General features: G+C 42.3%; 1 protein-coding gene across 1 annotated transcript; it reads left to right on the top strand.

Moving 5' to 3' along the window:
- The first annotated feature begins 92 nt into the window (after nt 1-92).
- Nucleotides 93-23,126, top strand: eps15 (epidermal growth factor receptor pathway substrate 15). The gene is made up of 25 exons (XM_064935392.1): nt 93-247; nt 2,892-2,933; nt 3,434-3,523; nt 3,646-3,693; nt 3,800-3,895; nt 4,026-4,088; nt 4,346-4,471; nt 4,700-4,759; nt 4,979-5,191; nt 5,281-5,426; nt 5,719-5,881; nt 6,617-6,699; nt 9,327-9,399; nt 14,168-14,329; nt 14,504-14,701; nt 14,928-15,260; nt 15,368-15,430; nt 15,563-15,746; nt 15,868-15,912; nt 16,023-16,396; nt 16,707-16,779; nt 16,896-16,966; nt 17,253-17,400; nt 17,616-17,803; nt 20,734-23,126. Exons 1-25 carry the CDS (start codon nt 221-223, stop codon nt 20,878-20,880), a joined length of 3,216 nt encoding a protein of 1,071 aa, XP_064791464.1. The 5' UTR covers nt 93-220; the 3' UTR covers nt 20,881-23,126.
- Nucleotides 23,127-23,302: the final 176 nt, after the last annotated feature.

Raw genomic sequence — 23,302 nt, 5'->3', positions numbered from 1 at the left:
CCGTGGATAAGTTTGCAGCGTTGCAAACAGCCATTATTACACTGGCATTAAACTTGTTCACATTTACACCAGCGCACTGCTGCAGACAGTCGCGGGGGCAGCGCCATCTGACGTAGCTGATTGAATGACCCCATTCCAGTACACAAATTCCAGTGCCTCGTTTTTAAAGCTGCCTCTAATCTATCGTTACGCAGAATGAAGTAGTGGGAACAGAAACATTATGGCTGCCAGTCTTTCCCTGACTCAGGTAAGTATATTATTTCAAAACGAATGGTGATTAGTATGTAGGTGCCTTGTACTTATTGGGCAAATGGATTTAAGGACTAAGTGGTTTTGAACTGCTGTACCTCGCGGTCTTGAACTCTTTGGAAGTTTTCCTCAACCCAATATATGACTGGGTAAAGTTTCTGCCTAACGCCTTAAGCGACTGCGTAAGGGCGTTGCTAGTTAGGCTAACATTAGCTGCCTGTTAATTTTGGAATGGTCGGATAGCTACAGTAGCTAGCTAGAACTTTTGCGTAGTTTTGTTTCTTTTGATTGTATTCACTGGTCACTATATTACCTAGCTAACTTTGCATATTGAAATAAAGGACCTCTCAAAGTTCCTATTTGTTCGACTGTCAACATTTATTTGGAAGCGTAATGTTAGCTGGCTAACTACCAGTTTGCATTCATGCTGTGAGCCGCAAAGCTAGCACGGTAACGTTAACTAGCTTCAATCCACTTTCCTCCCTTTGTGAACGTTTATTGTAACGCATTAGGTGGAGGATATCAAGTCAGCTGTCCGATATGACAGTTTTAATCATTTATTAAACTGCCAATACAAACTAACTTTCACTAGGTAGCTTGCTATCATCAGCTAGTCAGAGAGAAGAGGAAGTAGCCGCATGTTGTCCCATATGACACTGCCAATGGCCAACTATGATGCAGACGACCGCTGTTTTATTAATCACATTGATATTAGCATTGGTTTTCTGATTCATTTAAGTTTATAGTGGACATTATTTGCCAGCAGTATTCTACTGGCTAAACTAGCGAGTTTAGCTGACATCCTGACTATGGCGATTTTGTTAATCTCATAGCTACTACATATTTTGACTGCATAAAGATTGCGTTAGCTATATGTCATTAACTAGCTAGCGAAGTTAGTATGCACTGATTTATGTCTTTGTATTATGTTATGGGATATTACCATTCTTCAATAGAGTGACATGTTCTTTACCTAGGCTGAGCTATACCAAGGCAAAAGACTGGGGTTGGTAACTACAGTTGGTGCAATTTCTTGGCAGCAGGGCTGTGCTGTGCGGGGGGAATAAGGATTGGACAAGAAAATACTGCAAACAGCACAGTATAGCTAGTATCATCTGCAGTTTTGTGAAGAGTATTCACTGCTATGCAATTAGTCACACAAAGACTCTGTGTTTAGGCAGCCAACAGTGCCAGGCACACAATTGTTTCCAATAGAAAATGGTGTGGGGGTCTGGGAAAGTTATAGTGAATAATGATCAGATTATGAATGTATTATTGAAGTAACATGCAATGTCAAACGCTTTTCAACAAGTAAGCTAGATCTATATGTTTTATATAGCCTTTTGGAATCGTCTGACTTGTCTATAGTACTGTAAGGTTGCAGTTGTTAAAATGTTACATTTATTAGTTAGCTGTTTTTTGAATATTAATATTTTTGTAAAAGTGCAAAGGAGAAGAGCACATCCAATATTTAGTCTGTTCACAGAGAAAGCTCTTACTGGTCAAACACTCCCATTGTGAATGCACCATAAGGAGCCACAGGAAATGAATGTCAGGAAGTACATCATGGTTTTCTTCTTCGGAAATCAGAAAATACCCATTCCTTTATTACATTACTTGAGAGGCGCCATTTGTATGTTAACTTTAAACAAGGTGGGATAGTGCTCGTCTATTTTATATGATCATTGGCAGATGACGGTCTTCTCCTGATCTGATTTCATACTTAGGCTCGACCCTATTTGTCTTATTCATTGTGTAAAATGTGGTAGTGCAGGCTATTTGTTTCTTTGGAGGAGTTCAGAAGGTTGGTTGACTCATGTTACTGAGGACTTTGATTATCAGTAGGATTTGATGCGGTGGTACGATTGATTATCTATGTTGTTTGTATGTAATGTATGTGTGTTTACGTCTATAATTTGTTTATGATGTCGACGTCTAAGTTGTTACGTCTGGAAACATTGTTCCCCTGCTGCTGCTGTCTTGGTTGGAATAGGTCTCTTGATAAGTAGATTTTATCTCCGTGAGACTACCTGGATAATAACTTTAGCCTGTTGCTTGGACTAGGCATTCCACTTTCCTAACCACTTGATTTCAACCGCTGCACACACAGTACTGAAGTACACATTGCCAGCCTATGAATGTATTGGCCTAAATGTAATTGAAACCCTGTCTTGGTAGAGGAACTTGAGACACACTGATTAACTATTAAGATGAACATGATGCATAATGCTCAGAGGAAACATTGATTTCCTGTAGATAGAGGCCTATTCCTATTTGTAATTTATTAGCCTTGCTTTTTGGCAGCTGCCAGGGCAATGTAATACAGGCTTGGCCAGAAGTCAAACAACCACTTGTGGATCTCAGCTAATGGGTCTACTGTGAGTGTACTGTGTTCTAGATGGTGTTCTGGTTATTTAACTAGCTAGTGCTTGCACGTTGATATGTAGGCCTAGCTTTATTTAATGGATTATATTTTTCTACTCAGAAGTCCTATGCTGCTTTGCTTTTGCATCTTGGTTGATGTTGGACAAATTATTGATTGACGTGTAATCTTATGATTGGCTTGCTTGAAGGGTGTTGTCTGGCCCTTTTTTATGACTATAAAATGTGTCTCAAGGAGCATTTTATGTCTATCTCCACAGCTCTCAAATGGAAATCCTCTCTATGACAAATACTATCGACAGGTAAGATGTCTTTTTGTGAGTCCATGGGCGAATTACCAGGATGTACTAAAGCAGTAGTACCTTGGTTTATAAGCTGAGTAACAGAGCATCTCTCATTTGGATGAGGGCTGTTCAGATGAGAGCACACCAGATAGAATGGGAAATGCTGTGTCGCATTAGCCAGCAACTGCAGAACTGCACTGAACATGTCTCCAGGCTTTTCTCCACTCTGTGATTATACTGTGCGAGATGAGGCTTCTTTATGAATTAATGATAACTCTTTGCTAACCCTGTCATTGCGGAGGCTCAAAGAGGACTAAGTGAAATTGCTAGACACTGCAATGGGAAAATGTGATGTATTAAGGACTCCCATCAAAGTATTAGCCTATACTTAAACATACCTGCTTTTAAATACTCAATAAAATGTTGTATTGTAAAGTCAGCACAAATTAGCTAGAGATCTGGTGCTTTTACTGGCTAATTCTTCTTTCTAGTGTTGACTTGTTTTGTCTGTGGTGTAGGTTGACCCGTCTGGTAGTGGACGGGTGGCAGCTGCTGATGCAGCCTTGTTCCTGAAGAGATCAGGCCTGGCAGACCTCGTCCTGGGCAAGGTAAGATACTAGATGACACAGCTGATGGCCAGACACCAAGCTATGGAACTTACCCAGTATGGTTGTTTACGGGAATTCCTATTTGACTGATGTAATTTAAGTGATTTAAAATGTCTTCTTAGATCTGGGATTTGGCAGATTCAGAACGCAAGGGGTGCCTTAACGATCAGGTAGACCAGCTGTTACTTAGTAGATTTACAATGTCGTGTTGGACGTATTCAAAGATTCCTTGTAGTAAGACAACCAGAATACACTTCTTGTCTCTGCACCCATCAGCAATTCTTCATTGCTCTCCGGTTGGTGGCCTGTGCTCAAAATGGACTGGAGGTGGCACTCAAGAGTCTCAATTTGGCAGTTCCTCCCCCAAAGTTTGTGAGTACAATCCTCACTGAAACCCACAGACGTTTGATTTAATCGCATGTGAGCTTTACTACTGCAAAAAAAAAACAGCACCTATGTTAATGATGATAACTTTTTTATTTTTTTTATTTTTTTGTCTCAGCATGACACAAGCAGCCCACTTCTACCTGGGGGAGTGTCCATTGACAGCCCATGGGTGGTCAAGGTGAGGGGAAACCTATCAATATTTCTTAAAAAATGTAATCTTGTAATTTTGTCCTGGTCTCTAATAATGAAAGCAGTAACAAACTACATGTGGATGACACATTTCTTTTTTAAAACATTTACCTCTTATTCAAATCAGTTTTTCAAAGCCATTTCAGGGGGGTTCCAAACCTTGCAAAATCAATCAATTACTTTTAACTAAAGTGGAAATTATGCTTGAATCACACACCTGTACCATGTCCCTGTGTGACTTTTCAGACGGAAGAGAAGCTGAAATTTGATGCCATATTCGAAAGCCTCTCCCCCGTTGGTGGAATGCTCTCTGGGGAGAAGGTCAAACCAGTGTTGCTCAATTCCAAACTTCCAGTGGATGTACTGGGAAGGGTAAGCCTAACATACAGTATCTTCAGGGCTCCTAATGAATGTTTTGGTGACCACCACAGAGTAAATGCATGTGTACCCACTGGGGGGTGGTCTTGTGTTAAACATTTCTGTTGCTTTTCCCAACTTGACTTGGATGGTCTATTTTACGACTGGTCTATTTTACTGATTTGATGAATTTTGTTAACATATTGCTGGGTGTAGTGAACTCCCCCATAAATAATGTTGCAGGTATGGGAACTGAGTGACCTAGACAGAGATGGTATGCTCGACCGAGATGAGTTTGCTGTGGTAAGAAATTATGAATCATTAAAGTGTAATATAAACATTTAGTATGTTCAAAGATGAAATGTGGACTATTTTGTCAGATTTAGTGTGGGGTTGTGCTTCTCGAATAGAATAAGTAGTTTGTCAACATTGGACTTCCCTGATCTTACATTGAAACAGACATGAAAGGCAGATTTATGTATGTAAATCGTATATTTATGCGTATATGTTCTCCTTCATTAGGTCATGTACCTGGTCTACAGAGCTCTGGAGGGGGAGCCCATACCCATGTCTCTGCCTGCTACCCTTGTGCCACCCTCCAAGAGGAAAAAGCTCCCTGTCTCTGTACCCCCTGTGATGCCCCTTTTACCCTCGCCCCCCTCCATCAAAGAGAGACGCTCCTCCCATTCCGGGTCCAAAACCCTTCCCTCCAAACCAGCAGCGACCCCAGTCACAGTGAGTATCCTATTCATCCTAGTATGAAAGTGAGGCTGAAAGACTTACCCCCCATCTCTAACAATCCTGTCCCCTCTGTCTCTTTTCAGTGGGCTGTATCTCCTCCAGACAAAGCCAAGTATGATGAGGTTTTTGCAAAGACCGATCTTGACATGGATGGTCTGGTGTCTGGGCCTGAAGTCCGAGATATCTTCCTAAAGACTGGCTTGCCCTCCGCCACACTAGCACGCATCTGGTAAGACATATCAGGACATGTTTAGTATAATTCAGGCGACTTAGATAATATGCGGTGCCTGCACTTACATTTACTAATTCAATCGGGACATTAGTCATATAGGGCTGGTTTCTGGACCTAGAGTAAATTCTTCGACTAAAAAGCTATTTCAATTAAGATCTTCTATTGAGCAGAACTAGGCTTAATATGGGTCTGTGACCTGCCTATAGTTCTGTGACCTGCCTATTATGCCCATTCCTGGAGGGGTAAATTGATCTTTCTATTGTGTAATGTTGTCATCTGTGTTCCACAGGGAGCTCTGTGACATTGGGGACATAGGGAAACTTACCAGGGAACAGTTTGCACTAGCGCTGCATCTAATTAACCAAAAACTGACCAAGGGTGTGGACCCACCCCAGAACCTCTGTCCTGAAATGATCCCTCCCTCAGACAGACTAAGTGTTGCAGCCAAGCAGGTAAGACTCCTCTCTATTGTCCTGCATGTTGCAACCCAGTCATAGATAGCCAATAATATGAATATCTTATTTTTATCCAGTGTATTTCTCTATGAAGAATGTCAGACTATTTTGATGAATAGGCTACTTAATTGTGATGCGGATTTGGTAACGTCTATTTCCTGATGTTTTACTAAACCTTTCCTTCCCTTCTCCTGTGGTGTGGGTTTTTGTGTTCTAGCTTGCTGCTGTGTCTCTGACCCTGTCTGTGTATGCTGTCTCTTTGCATTCTTCCTCATGACTCATGCATTGTACACAAGGTGGGATCTCCCTCTAACTGGGGACTCTCCTGAGTGTTGGCTTCACGGTGTCTCCGGTTAGCCCCTGGCAGTGTCACCCGCCCATGTACCTACCTCATAATATTTCGTTGGCTTTCCTCCTAGTTCAACTGTTAGTCATTTTAGTGCCCTCTACCATTTGTTTGCATGTAGATGTGCTTTTGGTGTTGTCCCCCATTCAGTTTATCCTGTATGGGTCATTTTGTGATTTCTTTAGCAAAATGGGTTTGATTTAACTGGTGAGATTGATTAGTTGCCACTTTAGCTGGAGACTCACATTATTCCACATCATGTTTGCCATTCCATTGAGTTAATGTTTAGACATTGTGTATATGTTGTAGTGTATGTCTGGTCAGTAAAGCTACACTGATGTGAATGTAAACATTGTTTTCTGCTCTCAATGATCTCTCCCCACCAGAGCAATGCAGCAAATCTGGCAGCAGACTTTTCTGCCATCAAGGAACTGGACTCGCTCAGCAATGAGATTGTCGATCTACAAAAGTGAGTGGCAAGCAGTTGTGTTCGAGGGATGGGTTAGCTCCAGTTTTGTTTTGACAGGAGTTTGTTGGAGCTTGTAACTTCTCCTGTTAAGGTTGCTATGACAGCCAAGGAACTGGGTCTTGCTCTGTCTCACATTGGAATATTTCAGGGAATACATGGTATAGTTGCATGTTTTAAGGGGAATCTTGAGAAAAGAGACAAGTTCTCCGCTAAGGTATGTTTGTTGTCTGCAGAAAGAGCAGATGGAGGGGAGCTGGTAGACTGACCAGCTGTCCAGGGACTCATAAGTGCGGAAGGGAGCCTTCAAGCAGGGTTTCCAGAGGTTCTCTGTCTCACTTTTTGTGTGTGTATGTGTGATGAGGGAGAAACACCTGGGGAAGGGGGGGGGGGGGTGTCTCTTAAAATGGATCTCTTTATAGTTTGTAGTTGTTACTTCCCTTTTCTGGTAAACAAAGATTGAGGATAGTAGTAGTCTGCATCAGTTTATGAATATCAGCTGTAAGTTTCAATTTTAGGAAAGATGAGGAAAAGTTGGATTTTAGCATAGTGGACCATAAACTGCAAAGATGATTCATGTTTTCAAGATTGCTGTGAGTGTCCTCGAAGGTGCTGCTGTCCTTGAGGAAAGGTATTCATGCGGTGTACTCTCTCTCGACATGTGGGGCTGTTTGTATGTGGCTGCCTTTTTGTTTCAACAGTCTTCATGTTGAGCAAAACATTTCTATTATTGATTTGATTAATATAAACTGTAGTATTATCTATTCTGTTGCATATGCCTTTTGGCATTTTAGTGTTCTACCTTGCTAAATGAATGGTTTTGTTATTGTCAGTAGATTTAAGGATTTGGACTTGGTAGGTAGAGCAGATAACCGAAGACGGCCTGCCTAATTCTGCATATTTTCACACATTTTAAAATATTTTTAAAATCCTTATTTAACTAGGCAAGTCAGTTAATAACCTCTTACAGCTACCCCCCTACTTTTTTCAATTTCCGCCTGAAGACATACCCAAAACTAACTGCCTGTAGCTCAGGCACAGAACCAAGGATATGAATATTCTTGGTTTCATTTGAAAGAAAACACTCTGAAGTTTGTGTAAATGTGAATTGAATGTAGGGGAATATAACACAATAGATCTGGTTTAGATAAAAACGTATGTTTTTTTCCATTGTATTTTCATTTATATTGTTGTATCATCTTTAAAATGAACAAGACAAAACAAACATTCAGATAGGATGATGGGGACAATTTCAGTGAAAAACATAAGAGGGCAACAGTACTTGTACAAAGTTTCAGAATGATGGAATTTTTGTTCTCATTTTGTCTGTCATAGTTGAAGTATACCTATGATGACAATTACAGGCCTCTCATCTTTTTAAGTGGGAGAACTTGCACAATTGGTGGCTGACTAAGTACTTTTTTGTCCCACTGTATATAGAGTACAGGTAACATAAGGTTGAATATATTATTATAGACCTGCTAGATCGACTGTCTCTATTATATTACTACAGACCAGCTGTATCTACTGTCTCCATTTCACTTTGGCCATTGTTGTGGGCCTGTCCTCCCCTCAACAGCCTCAAATAGGCTATTTCATGTGGGGGTGGAGTGGGGTGAGGTGGAGCGGCAGACACACGCATCTCGGCCATGCTCCCTCTAATCCACAATATGTATATATACATATATGTATGTATGTATGTATGTATATATACACATACATATATATACACATACATATGTGTGTATATGTATACATACATACATACATACATACATACATACATACATACATACATACATACATACATACATACATACATACATACATACATACATACATACATACATACATACATACATACATACATACATACATAGTTTTTTTTATGGGGCTTTGTTCTCGCATCATAAATCCTTTTTTAAATCTGACAACGCAGTTGGATTAGCAAGATTCTAGGCTTTTGACCCATGTGAGACATTTGTATTTTCATGTTTAATATGACTATTTATGTAGCGATCACCGTATATTGTCGAATTTAATCCCGCTAATGGGTTCGGTGCGCAGAGAGGTTAAGAGCAAATTCTTATTTTCAATGACGGCCTAGGAACAGTGGGTTTAACTGCCTGTTCAGAGGCAGAACGACAGATTTGTACCTTGTCTGCTCAGGGATTTGAACTTGCAACCTTTTGGTTACTAGTCCAATGCTCTAACCACTAGGCTACCCTGCTGCCCCCTCATCACATCCTCTGCTCCTTCCTTTTTAACTTGTCATCTGACCATGCAGGGATGGGAGGGGTAGGTGGGAGGATGAACTGACAGGGAAAGGAAAGACATTCATCCCTCCCTCTCTGCTGAATCACTGAGACTTCCTCCAGGCAGCCATCTATACACAGCCCTGCCCCTCTCTCCTCCTCCTGCTCTCCCATCTGCCAGAACACACACAATACCCTCTCTCGCTCAAGGCTGTTGCTGCAGGCATTGGTCGGTCAGTGTGGTCTGCTACAGAGGATCAGGATGGTGGTGCAGGGAGAGGAGCTGTTATCTGGTGGTGGGGTGGTTGCCTGGCTGGGGGTGCCCTCGGTCTCCACGGTGATTAAAAACTCATGTCTTCTGTGCTGGTCTTACAGGGAGAAGAGCTCTGTAGAACAGGACATTAATGAAAAGGAGGAGCGCGTCAGAGAAAGGACCAGTGAAGTCCAGGTACAGTAAACTTGCTGCCTGCATTCCCCTCAGCTCTCTCACTACCCTTAGATTGTTTATTTTCATGCAGTTGATGACTATTGTCTGAATTCGTTTTTTGTTGTAAGATGTTACAATGCTGTAACATTCTACTGTTTTAGCTGCTCTTGTGTTAGCGGTAGTCTGTTTGGTTCTATTGTTTGGTTCTATTGTTTGGTTCTATTAGGCTGTGGCTGAGCAGAAGAGAACATACTCCCCTCTGTCTGTGCGTCTGAGTATGAGTCAGAGCCGTCTCCAGTAGTTCTATGATGCACACGTCTACACAGTGTACAAAACATTAGGAACACCTTCTCTTTCTATGACCGACTGACCAGGTGAATTCAGGTGAACGCTATGATCCCTTATTGATGTCACTTGTTAAATCCACTTCAGTCAGTATAGATGAACGGGGAGGAGACGGGTTATAGAATGGCTTGTAAGCCTTGAGACGATTGAGATTAGAGGTCGACCGATTATGATTTTTCAACACCGATACCGATTATTGGAGGACCAAAAAAGCCGATGCCGATTAATCGGCCGTTTAAAAAAAATTAATGTATTTGTAATAATGACAATTACAACAATACTGAATTAACACTTATTTTAACACAGGACACGCTAGATAATATCTAGTAATATCATCAACCATGTGTAATTAAATAGTGATTATGATTGATTGATTGTTTTTTATAAGATACGTTTGATGCTAGCTAGCAACTTACCTTGGCTTACTGCATTACTGCACTCCTTGTGGAGTGCAACGAGAGAGAGGCAGGTCGTTATTGCGTTGGACTAGTTAACTGTAAGGTTGCAAGATTGGTTCCCCCGAGCCGACAAGGTGAAAATCTGTCGTTCTGCCCCTGAACGAGGCAGTTAACCCACCGTTTCTAGGCCATCATTGAAAATAAGAATGTGTTCTTAACTGACTTGCCTAGTTAAATAAAGATTAAATAATTGTGTAAAAAAAAACCCCCCACCGATTTACGATTGTTATGAAAACTTGAAATCAGCCCTAATTAATCGGTCGACCTCTAATTGAGATATGGATTGTGTATATGTGCCATTGAGGGTGAATGGGCAAGACAAAATATTGAAGTGCCTTTGAACGGAGTATGGTAGTAGGTGCCAGGCGCACCGGTTTGAGTGTGTCAAGAACTGCAACGCTGCTGGGTTTTTCACTCTTAACAGTTTCCTGTGTATATCAAGAATGTACCACCATCCAAAGGACATCCAGCCAATTTGACACAATTGTGGGAAGCGTTTGAGTCAACATGGGCCAGCATCCCTGTGGAATGCTTTCAATACCTTGTAGAGTCCATGGCCCAATGAATTGAGGCTGTTTTGATTGCAAAATATTAGGAAGGTGTTTTTTAAAATCTAATTTTACCCCCTTTTTCGTGGTATCCAATTGTTAGTAGCTACTATCTTGTCTCATCGCTACAACTCCCTTACGGGCTCGGGATAGACGAAGGTTGAAAGTCATGCGTCCTCCGATACCCAACCAAGCCGCACTGCTTCTTAACACAGCGCGCATTCAACCCGGAAGCCAGCCGCACCAATGTGTCGGAGGAAACACCGTGCACCTGGCAACCTTGGTTAGCGTGCACTGCGCCCGGCCCACCACAGGAGTCGCTGGTGCGCGATGAGACAAGGATAGCCCTCCCTAACACGGACGACGCTATGCCAATTGTGCGTCGCCCCACGGACCTCCTGGTCGCGGCCGGTTACGACAGAGCCTGGGCGCGAACCCAGAGTCTCTGGTGGCACCCGGGAGGCCAGGAAGGTGTTCTTAATGTTTTGTACACTGTATAGTGCACCGTATTGATGTTGAGATTGATGGCACAAACTGAACTGATGTGATGTAGCCTCAAGCTATATAGTTCCTGCTTCAGTAACCAGGTTTCCATCCAACATTTTATACTTGAGTAAAGTACATGTTGGATAAAAAAAATTGGCCTGATGTAAAAATAAAATGTCGGTAAAACGTTCCAAATTATGACAAAACTAAATACGCTAGACAGTGGGATCCTCTTTTGTTGTTTAATCTTAGGGATCCCTTATACCCCTCTCCCGCTCTAATCCTGTTAACGGGATTGATTTGACAACATCCAGCGAAATTGCAGCGTGCCAAATTCAAATCCAGAAATACTCATTAAAACAATGCATAAAACATACAAGTGTTATTCATCAAAATAATGCTTAACTTCTTGTTAATCCAGCCGCTGTGTCAGATTTCAAAAATGCTTTACGGTGAAAGCAGACCATACGATTATCTGAGGACAGCACCTCTCATACAAACACATGAAAATCAGATTTCAACCAGGCAGAAGATCTTCTGTTGGCACTCCAAAATGTCCCACAAACATCACAAATGGTCCTTTTTGTTCGATAATATCATTTTTGTCCCAAAAAATGTCCATCTATTTGGTGCGTTTGATTCAGAAATACACCGGTTTCAACTCGCCCAACATGCCTACAAAGTATCTAATAAGTTACCTGGAAACTTGGTCCAAACATTTCAAACAACGTTCCTAATCCAACCTTAGGTACTCTAAAACGTAAATATTTGATAAAATTTAAGACGGAATTAACTGTTTCTAATACCGGATAAAAACAAAGTGAAGCGTGTTCCAGGTCACGCGCACCAAAACACTTGAATCCATCTGAGTGACACATGGAAAGAATAGGACAACTTCTTCATTTCTCAAAAGAAAAACATTAACCAATATCTAAAGACTGTTGATATCTAGTGGAATCCAAAGGAACTGCAACCAGATTCCTATTTAAAAAGGGCTTCCCATAGAACTAGTGGATAACACATTGACCTTAACATTTTTTCCCTGGATGGATTGTGCTCGGGTTTTCACCTGCCAAATTAGTTCTGTTATACTCACAGACATTATTCAAACAGTTTTAGGAACGTCGGAGTGTTTTCTATCCAAATCTATGAATAATATGCATATCCTAGCTTCTGGGCCTGAGTAGCAGGCAGTTTACTTTGGGCCCGCTTTTCATCCGGATGTAAAAATTCTGCCCCCTAGCCCAAAGAGGTTTTAACCGCCTTAATGCGCAAATATTGATAACCATCATATCGAAGTGAACTTGGAGTCACGACTCAGGAATCCATGTAGTTTATTAGGATACAGATGAAATAATTTATGATGAACTTTACAGGGTGGTGAAAGTGTACGATCTTGATTCACCTTCACAATAACTATTGAGTGTCTAATTCTGGTGACATGATTGACGCTTTACTGCTGTTGGACAAATAAAAAATATTCTCGCTCTCAACCATAATCTCATTTAGACTAGACTAGCCAACCCGCACTGTATCTGCGAGATGTTGGCATGTGCTAATACCAGAGTCGGCACATTTGCTATTTAACTTCAGATTTTTATTGGGTACGTTAAAAATTTAGGAGAAAGGTGTGCACTACGTCATCACGCACTGATTTTTATCCACAGCGAGTCCGTTTGTGGAAAACATGACCTCTGCTGAGAGAATTTGCATATTTTCTTTATGTGGATTGGAGAATAATTGCATGAAAATCTGCCGCCAATTGGCTGGAAACCTAGCTAGCGATATTTAAAAAATTACATTTTTTTTTTTTTTTACAATTACCTCCATGTTATTATCAAGGATATGAATTGATTTATTGATATAACCTATTTAGAGGAAGTATGTTATTATACTTTCATATTCTGTCATCAGGGGTTGCCAATCTTATTTTATGCAAACAAATGCATTTTCTCCTTTCTGGTCCTGACTTCATTAACATTTTTAAACACCTAGAAAAAGGTGTACGTTACCACATTTTCATCCCAAGTGATCAAACGTAGAACTCTATAGGCTATATTAACTTCCATTCAAGATTAATTGTCTGCTGTGTATTTGTGAAAGACTGCTTTTTCTTTGGTACTGTAGGTGTTAGCCAGTGGTGTGAAAGGCTGCCATTAGACAGACAGCACTGTTTTCTCACCCCAGGGTTCTGCTCCGCAATGACCAGTCACTGCCAATTAGCCAGCATCCATATATTCATGGTGGGGGAAACTAGCTGGTTTTTCAAGAGCTGTATGAGTAACTAAGATTGGATTCTACAGTAAAATGTAAGGCCCAAAAAAGATTTCCTCAGTGATCATGGATTATTCTCTCTACAATACATGTTTATTAAGTCATATTGTACTTTCTGACTAATTAATTATTCTGAACAAAGAGGGATCAATAAACTATTTGCACGTTAGTAGGCTAACCATGTATCCTTGGCACATGTAGCAGTCCCTTCAAAATGATTAGGAGATGTGGGCAGGAGTGCTTTGCTGCTGTGCTGACGTTGGTTTGATAAATGGCTTCTATTTTGGGCTGCGACTCCCTGGCTACTTTAAACAGACATAGCTTAGAGTGCAGAAGCTCCCTAGAGGAAACGGACAAAGACTTTCATCCTTCTGAGCCTGGGCTGAGGAGCGGCTGATTAGTTTTATACCACCAACCACACCCTTCTACATACACTTCCCCAAGAAACCTCATGTAGGCATTAACACTAAGTCAAAGTGTGATGCCACTTTGGGTAAACTCGCATTGATTTGGTTGGAGCACCTCGTCAAGGCTGGCAGACATAATGGTTAGACTCTGACACATCCTCTCTGCAGACTGCTCAGTTAGTCTCTATTCCTATCCTCCTCTGCTCCTCTATCACTTATTTTTCTCTTTCTCTGGCTGTTATGTGACTCTGTTATGACTTCCCCCCCTCAGGAGTTGCAGAATGATGTGCAGAAGGAGAGTGGGGTGCTGCAGCGGCTGCAGTCTCAGCGCCAGGAGGTCCAGGATGCTCTGGAAGAGCTGGACCAGCAGAAGACTACTCTGGAGGAGCAGCTTGGTCACATCCGCCAGCAGTGCAGCCATGAGAACCAGCTGGTGCGACTACATGACCTATCAACCAACCATAACCTCATACAGCACCTGGAACACCTTCAGAGAGGAACCAGTCAATAGCAAGTGTATTTGTTGGTCCGCTTGTCCTCTATTTTGTTTTAACTCTTCTTTTTTTTTTCTTCGCGTGTGTGTGTGTGTGTGTGTGTGTGTGTGTAGATCTCATCACTAGAGGTGGAGCACGCGGAGCAGGAGCAGAGGATAGAGGAGTACGAGGAGCAGCTGGTGCAGGCCAGAGAGGAGCTGCTGCGGCTGCAGGAGGAGACTCAGCATTTGGAGGAGAAGGTGCAGGCAGCGCGGGAGCAGCTCACCCCCTTGCAGGAGTCTGTCCGAGACTCCTTCTCTCAGGTCTCTCAGGTGAGTCTACTCAGACTCACCATCATTACTACCACAGTGGTGGCATGGTGGTGAGAGAGCAAAATCAACGATTTTATAGTGATTGGTGTAAATTCAGATTTCACTAATATCTATTCCTGACATAGGAAAATATACAAGAGAATATCAGGTAAAGGGTGAGTTAGTGGATTTCTCTCTCTCTCCCTTCTATCCCTCTGCCCTTTACCTCTGTCTGCACTGGGGGCAGGTGGAGCAAAAGCTGAGTGATCTACAGTTGGAAGAGAGGACCGTCACATCCCAGCTCAGCTGGAAGAAGGCCCTAGAGGAGGATCCAGTGCTGGTGAATGGTTCAGCGGATGAGCAGCATCATGAGGACCAGGCAGAGGAGCTGAGAGTGGAGCCTCCAGCCATCCAGCCACAGATGGGGCCGGCTGAACCGAGAGAAGAACAGATAGAATTAGTGAAGGAGGACAGGTCTAAGACCCCAGAGGAACTGGTGCCTAAGTCTGACGCCTTCGAAGACCTCTATAACAGCCTGTCTTCCACTACCTGGCCAGTACTACAGGACAACCCTGTGAAGGCAATATATCATACTCTGAAATATGTAATTTACAATTTTGTTCATAAGTCTGTATTCTGTCATGCCATCATGGTGTCTGACATGTGTTTTCCCTTCTCTTTCCTTAGGAGCACGTTAGTCCTGTTGCTTTCACTCTCCAGGAGCAGAGAAGTCCTACTTCTGAAGTTGAGGTAGAAGAACAGGAAGAGGAGTCGTTTTAAGCTAGCACTCCCAACGAACAATATGGTCACATAATCTTTAGCCATTGGATTCTTCCCTGGGCTCATGCCTGACCACTGTACTGATAACCTGTATCTTCTCAGCAGGTGGAATCCCCAGACCCAGAGGGGAGACCAGAGTCAACTGAGCCTCCGCAGGCTACCCCGCCTGCCCTGCCCCCACAGACCACTCCCCCTCCACTCCCTGCCCAGCCTACTATGTCCCCAACAACCAGCCCCCCTCCGCTCCCTGTCATGGACTTCTTCCAGTCAGACCCCTTCATTGACCGTGAGTTCCCCCTCCACCTCACAAATGGTACAATTAACAGGAGCCATTTCGAACTTGAAAAACCTATGTATTTAATGAAATCCCAACTGATTATTGTATTTCCTTCCATCTCTATGTGCAGATGATCCATTTAAAGATGATCCGTTTGGAAAGGCAGATGTTTCCTGTGAGTGAGTCTTATTAACTCACCAAATCGTATTATCACCATATCAGATATTTTCATATGAGCCTATATTTTGAATGTTAACCTATAACATAGCTGTTCTTCATCAACAGATCCGTTTGGTGGAGACCCATTTAAGGGCACAGACCCCTTTGCTGCTGACTCCTTCTTCAAGCAGTCTTTGGCTGCCCCCTTCCCTTCTGCTGACTCCTTCACCCTCGCCGACCCCTTCAGTGGCAGTGCCAGCCTAGCAGAGCCCAATTTGTTTCCTGCTCCTCTCAACAATGCTGCCGGAATGGACCCCTTCAGCTCCAAACCCCAAAACAAGGCAGCCAAGGACCCATTCAGTGCCAAGGTCAACAATGTGGATGCGGATCAGTTTGGATCCAAAATCGACTCCCTGGCAGAGCCAGATCCGTTTGGCTCGCAGGGCACAGCAGGCCCAGATCCCTTCAGCTGCTCCCAGCCAGGCTCTGAGCTCCCCACCGTGAGTGGTGCCACCATAGACATCCTATTAAATTAACATAATATTCTCATTCCTAATTCTATGGGTGCCACAGTGCTGAACTGTCCATATGCCTTAGGAACACTCACTCAGGCAGCTACCCAGTTTACCCCAATCCCTCCCCCTGCACCAACACTTTGTGTTAATTATGCTCCCAGAAAGACTGTCTGTGCATGGTTATGAAGATTGACTGTGCACTTACTCCTGTCCTTAATTATTCTAGCTAGGTTGGCACTGTTTTTTTTGTAGGATTTGAGTCATAAAACTGACATTGTATGTGTTTTTCTCCCAGAAGGATCTCACTGCAGCAACTAATGACCCTTTTGCACCTGGAGGCACTGCAGTAAATACTGGCTCTGACCCAGGTAAGACTTCAGGGATGGAGCTTCCCTCTGGGCAGTGGGTGGTAGGGCAGATGGTAGCACCCTGTTTGGCTAAACTGTGTGTGCTGAGTAATATCTACACTGTGTGTGTCCTTCAGATCCATTTGCTGCCGTCTTTGGCAATGAGTCATTTGGACTTGGATTTGCAGACTTCAGCGCACTGGCCAAGGTAAAATCCTGATTGGGTTCTCTAGTTGTCCCTGTTGTGTATCATCATCGTGAGGAGGACTAGAGAGCACTAGCTATTAACAGGGACTTCCGTTTAACCTCCGTCTCCTTTTTTTTAGATAAGGAGTAGTTTGATATCTGTGGGTGTGAGCATGTCTGGAGAGGACTGCCTGTTAACACATCCCACTCAATTATTCATGCTGTCAAGGAGGAAGGTGTTGGTGGTGTTGATGTAAACATAAGAGAGTAGTCAGTCATGCTCTTCTGGACCTCTGGTTGTTTGCCAGTCGAACAGTTGTGACCCCTTCGCCTCATCGAACCCGTCCAACAACAAGAACCTGTTTAAGGAGGACAGCCAGCCCAGCAGCCCAGATGTTCCGCCAGCTTTGCCCCCCAAGACGGGAACGCCCACCAGACCTCCGCCTCCACCCCCAGGTCAGTTCTCCTGCTGCACCTAACTCTGGAAAGCTTATTTTCCTTCATGGTGTTTGTTGTCAGTGCTTTTCTACTGCCAATTACGAGTAGCAGAATGGCATTTGTATTTAGAACATGGATATTTAGTACTTAGTGTGTTTTTATAGTCCTTGTTACACTTGTTAGGAGTTCTTCTCTGAGCGCCTCATTCCTTACTGAGGTGTGTGTGAATGCAGGTAAGAGATCCTCCATCTCCAGATCAGAGTCGTCGGAGTCTTTCCACAGACGGGGACCATTTCTGCCCCAGGGCTCAGGAGATCCCCCTTTCTCCCAACCTGCCAAGGACACTGCCCAGGACCCCTTCGCCCCATCCTCACCCCGCCAGCCTGCACGGGACCTTGACCGATTTGCCAGCTTTGACAAAGTGAGCATCTCCCCTGCCCCCTCTCACCTTCCTGACAGCGACTAGGTCGCCCTCCTCTGTTTCCTCGCTCACAAGGCACATCCAGCAAACAGCACTCTCAGCATCTCCTCCATCCATAGCCAGACTCTCAACCTTAACTATCTGAGGAGCATGTTAAGGCCTTAAGGAACTCTGTGTGTGTGTGTATATAGACTTTTGATTATTTTAAATGCATTCCGTTGTTTTGCTAAAGAGGTCATCTCTATAATTTTGTTAATTTTTCTCTATATTCCTTCTGCCCTGTGTATTCCATAGTTATTTTATTAGCAATGTTATGTTTCTTTATGTAAAGTTTTATTTATATCTGTAGTTACATTTCTGTTTATTTCTAAGTTGAACTGGAGTTTAGCATTGTAATAATTGAAGATGTTCCCTTGATTAACTTGCACTGCCTATCTTTACTCATTTAATAGTGTAGATATAGATATACACTGAGTGTACAAAACATTAGGAAAACCTGTTATTTCCATGACGTAGACTGGCCATGTGAATCCAGGTGAAAGCTATGATCCCTTATCAATGGATCTTGTTAAATCCATTTCAATTAGTGTAGATGAAGGGGAAGAAACAGATTAATGAGGGATTTTTAAGTCTTGAGACATGGACTAGACAAAATGTTGTAGTGCCTTTTGAACAGAGTATGGTAGTAGGTGCCAGGTGCACCGTTTTGAGTGTGTCAAGAATTGCAACGCTGCTGGTTTTCATGCTCAACAGTTTCCTGTGTGTATCAAGAATGGTCCACCACCCAAAGGACATCCAGCCAACTTGACACAACTGTGGGAAGCATTGGAATCAACATTGGCCAGCATCCCTGTGGAACTCTTTCGACACCTTGTAGAGTCCATGCCCCGACAAATTGAGGCTGTTCTGAGGGCAAAGGGGGGTGCAACTCAGTATTCCTAATATTTTGTCCACTGTGTATATTAATAAACATTCTTAATATATTTAAAATCAATCATCTTCACTGAGTGACATTAGTCACCACTAACTGGACTAAAAGCACACACGTATTCTGCATATCACTCATGAGCCCCTGGTTGGCTGTGGATGGAAAGGCTGCTTGCTTTGACTCCTGTGATTTTATTTATTTAGCACAACCCCAGAAAGGATGAAAGGCTTGCTCGTGCTCCTTCTCTTCCTCCCTCTGACTGCCTCCACCCTGCATGACCTCCTGCGCCCTGCACACACTGTGTCCTTGTGTCTGATTGGCTGGTTCCCAATGACCCTCCACAGCTCCTCATCAACCTCTCACTCTGACTGGAATCATTCCTCATCCTGCATCCTACCATTTGTCCTGCTATTACCACTAATACCACCCATTAGCACTGACTGCACTGTGGAGGATACTTCTGCTCTTGAGTTTTTACTCTTCTGTTCCTCAGTCGAATAAGCTCAATAAAAGGTCTGAAGGGTTCCATCTCTGGGCTCCATGTGTATCCATATTCACCAGGTTGATTTCCCACAGACTGCTGCTGTTTGTGTAACGAAGTTAAGAACGTACCATAGGCGCGCTCCACAGCTAACTCAAAATGTTGTGGATTGAGCCGGCTCAACCCGTTGGAACATTGTCAAGGAGAGCAGTCACATGTGTTGGCAAAGCAGAGGTCCCGAGTTGGAGCCAGTTTATGAGCCGAAGGGGTGGGGGGTGGGGGGGTGGTACTAGCTAAGAAAGCAGCGTGACGTCCATAACATTGGGTCCTTTTTATGTTCTAATATGATGCGTCAATTCTGGTGTAATCAAATCCTGGATTCAATTATGACTTGAGCTGTAAAAAAATAACAATCAGTTTGCTCTGAATTCACTAACCTAGTTTTACTAGCCTCTTTATAAGCATGTATGGATGTTTGTTAAATTGAGTAGCCATTTTATGAGTAGAGTAGCAGTCAAATGGTCCAGAGGGTTGAAAGGGCAAAAAGGACCCCTGTCTTCAGATTAACACTAATGTGTGAATGACTCCGTGCATTAGGCAATTGTGGTCAGACTACTTCGACTAAGGTTAACGTGTTTGAATTTGTGCATATAGTTCTAATGACACTACTTACTACTAGTTGTTAACCTTTTTGCTCAACTCTCTTCAAAGTGCCCTTTATTAATATTTATGTGCCAAACACCAGGCAGTGAACAAGACTCACATGCTCATTATCTATAGGGAAGTAATAATCTTGTAAAAACAGTATAATGTCTCCCAGGTCTTGACTGTTAACCTTTGTGACCTCCTTGCCAATGTGCAGAACTCTATATAGAACTTCTGCTTTCTCTTTGTCGATCTACCACATCTCCTTTTGGTATCATTCACATGCACTTTAGGACTAAGAAATATGCATGTTTCAATCTGAGCCAATAATCAGCATATTGCAGTACAATACTGTATTAATTTGCATTCACATTGATATAGATGGGACACTGCAGAGACACGCATGCTTCTTATTATATTCCGTATGTACTCACTAAACACTAACCAGGTTTTGCCATCCCACTGTCTTATGTGCATGATGTCTGTTGCTGTTTGAAACAGACTTGTAAATTCTGTCACATGACTCTGGGGTGGGGGGTAATACATTTTTCATTTTGATTTTAAACATTGTGAGAAATTGCAACTGTTTGCTATTGGAACAAACAAAAAACTATATTGTAATCTATAGAATGGAACAGATTACCATAACCAAGGCGATCAGTATGTTGTTGCTTCGGAGAGACATGGCTGTTTTTAATACAGAGAATTACAGACATGCTGTGTCTTGGGGAAATGTGTGACCAATATGGGGGATGTTAAATTCAGTGGATGTCTTTGGGGGGGTAGTAGTATGTATTTTCTGGATCTCTGAGGTGTTCTGATGGGGCTGTGCTGTGTCTATGCGTGTGTTTTTGTGTGTTTCTATGTGGTGTGAAGCAGCAGTACCCTACCGAGGAGGACATGATTGAGTGGGCGACGAGGGAGAGTGAGCGGGAGGAGAAGGTGCGCTTGGCCAGACAGGCACAACAGGAACAAGAGGATCTGGAGCTGGCCATTGCCCTGAGCAAGTCAGAGTTCTCCTGAAAGACTCTGGTCACCCCTTGTGACCCAGCACGCACCAAAGGAAGGAAGGAGTGAGGGATGGGGAAAACTGAACTAAAGGGACTACTATTTGGTCCCAATGAAGATAATTGAGTATTTGCTCCTCGCTCCTACCCACCCACCAACCCCCACAATTCCACCAACTGTCTTTTGTTTCACTCACAATTGGCATTTTCAGAGTTTGTCTATGTAATAACAAATCCTCATGTTTATTTTTGGTGTTTGGCTGAGTAGTAGGTATAGAGATGATTGGCTGATAGACTTCAGTAGTCCTCCTGATACAATCTCCATGTCTATACTGTATGTGTAGCTGTAATGTCCCCTCATTTCAACTACACAGACCACATTGCTAATAACCAACTGCAAAAGTTCAGTCCCCATCTGTATTGCTCTTGCCTACTCCAGACCAGATGGTATTGAGCTCTTTAAAAAATATATTGACTTTATATGATTAACTCTAACTAGATAGATGAGCATTACTCTTTTCCTAATTCATCTGGGTGAAAACCAATGTCAAATTAGAATCCATATGTGATCAAGCGTTGCCTGGAGCAAGTGACCTTAGTAGTCGTGCAAGTTGACTGCTCTGTGGTTGCCCCATTGATGACAACCCCAATGCAAAGAATTCCAGTAGTCTGGTCTTTCTGGTTCCTCACGTGTGTAGGTGAAAAAGGCTACTTTACATTTTGATCATAATCTTTGTGCAAACCAGAAAGTTGTTAACCTTTTTGCTCAACTCTCTTCAAAGTACCCTTAATTAATATGTATGTGCCAAACACCAGGCAATGAACAAGAATCACATGGTTGTACAGGTGCTAAAAAAGAACTAAACCAGTAAAACCACTTATGTCCAAACCTCTGCATGTAGCCCCAAATGTAGGCCACTTTTAATGATCTTGATATATAATCTGCCCCTTCCAACACTACGCACCAGTACAGTCAAAAGACGAAGAACATGACTAAACTATTTTATTTTGTGGTTCATGAAGTAATGTTGTGTTAAATATCAGATGTCAAGATTTTGGAAAGTAGGTCGGTTGTACAGGAATATTATTGAAATGTATTTTAAGTTGAAAGATATAATGATTGAATTGTTAGCTACAAACTTGGATACATGTGTGAAAATACTTCTTACTAGAATAGCTGGTTTTGCGATCTTCTGTAATATCTGATTCCAAATGTCACTATAATCTACAACATATGACACCTTGTCTCATCTCTTTAGAGATGCAATAGTTTAGTCATGTATTCTGGATAAAGGAGTTTTTCCTGTACTCTTGCTCAGAAATACTCCTGGCCCCACTATGGAAAATTCTCCCTTGTTTTATATACACTGCATTTTCAACACGTCTAGTTTTAGGTGAATACAGCCGTCAGTAGGGGGTTCCGTTGTAAAGCAAATGGCTGTCGCTGCTCATGTTAGTGTAAAGCTACGCATCTTTTTTTGTGTGTGTGTTTCACTGAAGTGATTCCACAGTGTTTGACTGCATTTCAAAGTCTTAACTGAGGAAAGTATCCTTTGCCTGTTTGTACAAAGGCTGTTCTTCTGTCTGAACTTCAGTCACTTGGGGGGGGGGGGGGGGGTTACTTACAAAGCCCTGTTGTGTTGGCAAGGAGAGGCCGAATTGGAAATTAAATTAAGGCATGTTAACATCTCAAAGCATACCATTAAATGTTTTTTTTTGTTTGATTATTTGTTTTCAGATGAAATGAGACTGTCACTAATCAAGAGGGCTATACTGTGAACGTACACTGTTGACAAGGGAAAGGCAAGGCGCTGGAGTGATATGGGCTGACTGTTTTCTGACCAATGCACAACTTCTCCTGCTTTTCATCCAGGTTGTTTGAGTTCATCAGTAGAGAGCATTCTGTAAATGAGCTTTGTGGTCAGTTATGACTTTCTAGTGTTTTTCATTCAATACATGGTTCTGTTTGTAAATACAATGGAGTTGTCCATTCTCCTGAGACCACGGTTTCTTTTATACCCTCATCTAATATTTAAAGGCTATCAAATACTATTGATCATTTGTATTGACTTCTCTATTTTCAAATTACAAACCACTTTTCTTTCTAGGCCGTCTACGTATAGGCTTTTAAAAACGGGCTAATTGTAGGCCTATTTTAGTTAAACATTTAAACATGTCAGTATTGGGAGTTATGGTCAGAATATGGTATGTGCAACATTTTAATTGAAAACAGAATAATAAATATAAACGTCTCAAACACCACCGGACTGTTAAATGCTTTTTTTTGTTTGAGGATGGATGGTGTCAATCAAAACTGACAAGCATACTGTTTTTAATAATAGATGTGAAAGGATTCATGTATTTTATAATGGCTAAATGCCAAGCAACTCCATAGTTGACTTCCAATTAGTTTTTGTCGACTAGCAGTAGTCTTGGAA

Source organism: Oncorhynchus masou, chromosome 24 (genome assembly GCF_036934945.1).
Source record: "Oncorhynchus masou masou isolate Uvic2021 chromosome 24, UVic_Omas_1.1, whole genome shotgun sequence".
NCBI classification, from domain to species: domain Eukaryota; kingdom Metazoa; phylum Chordata; class Actinopteri; order Salmoniformes; family Salmonidae; genus Oncorhynchus; species Oncorhynchus masou.
The sequence above is the reverse complement of the archived record's forward strand: the minus strand, read 5'-3'. Positions and strand labels throughout refer to the sequence as shown.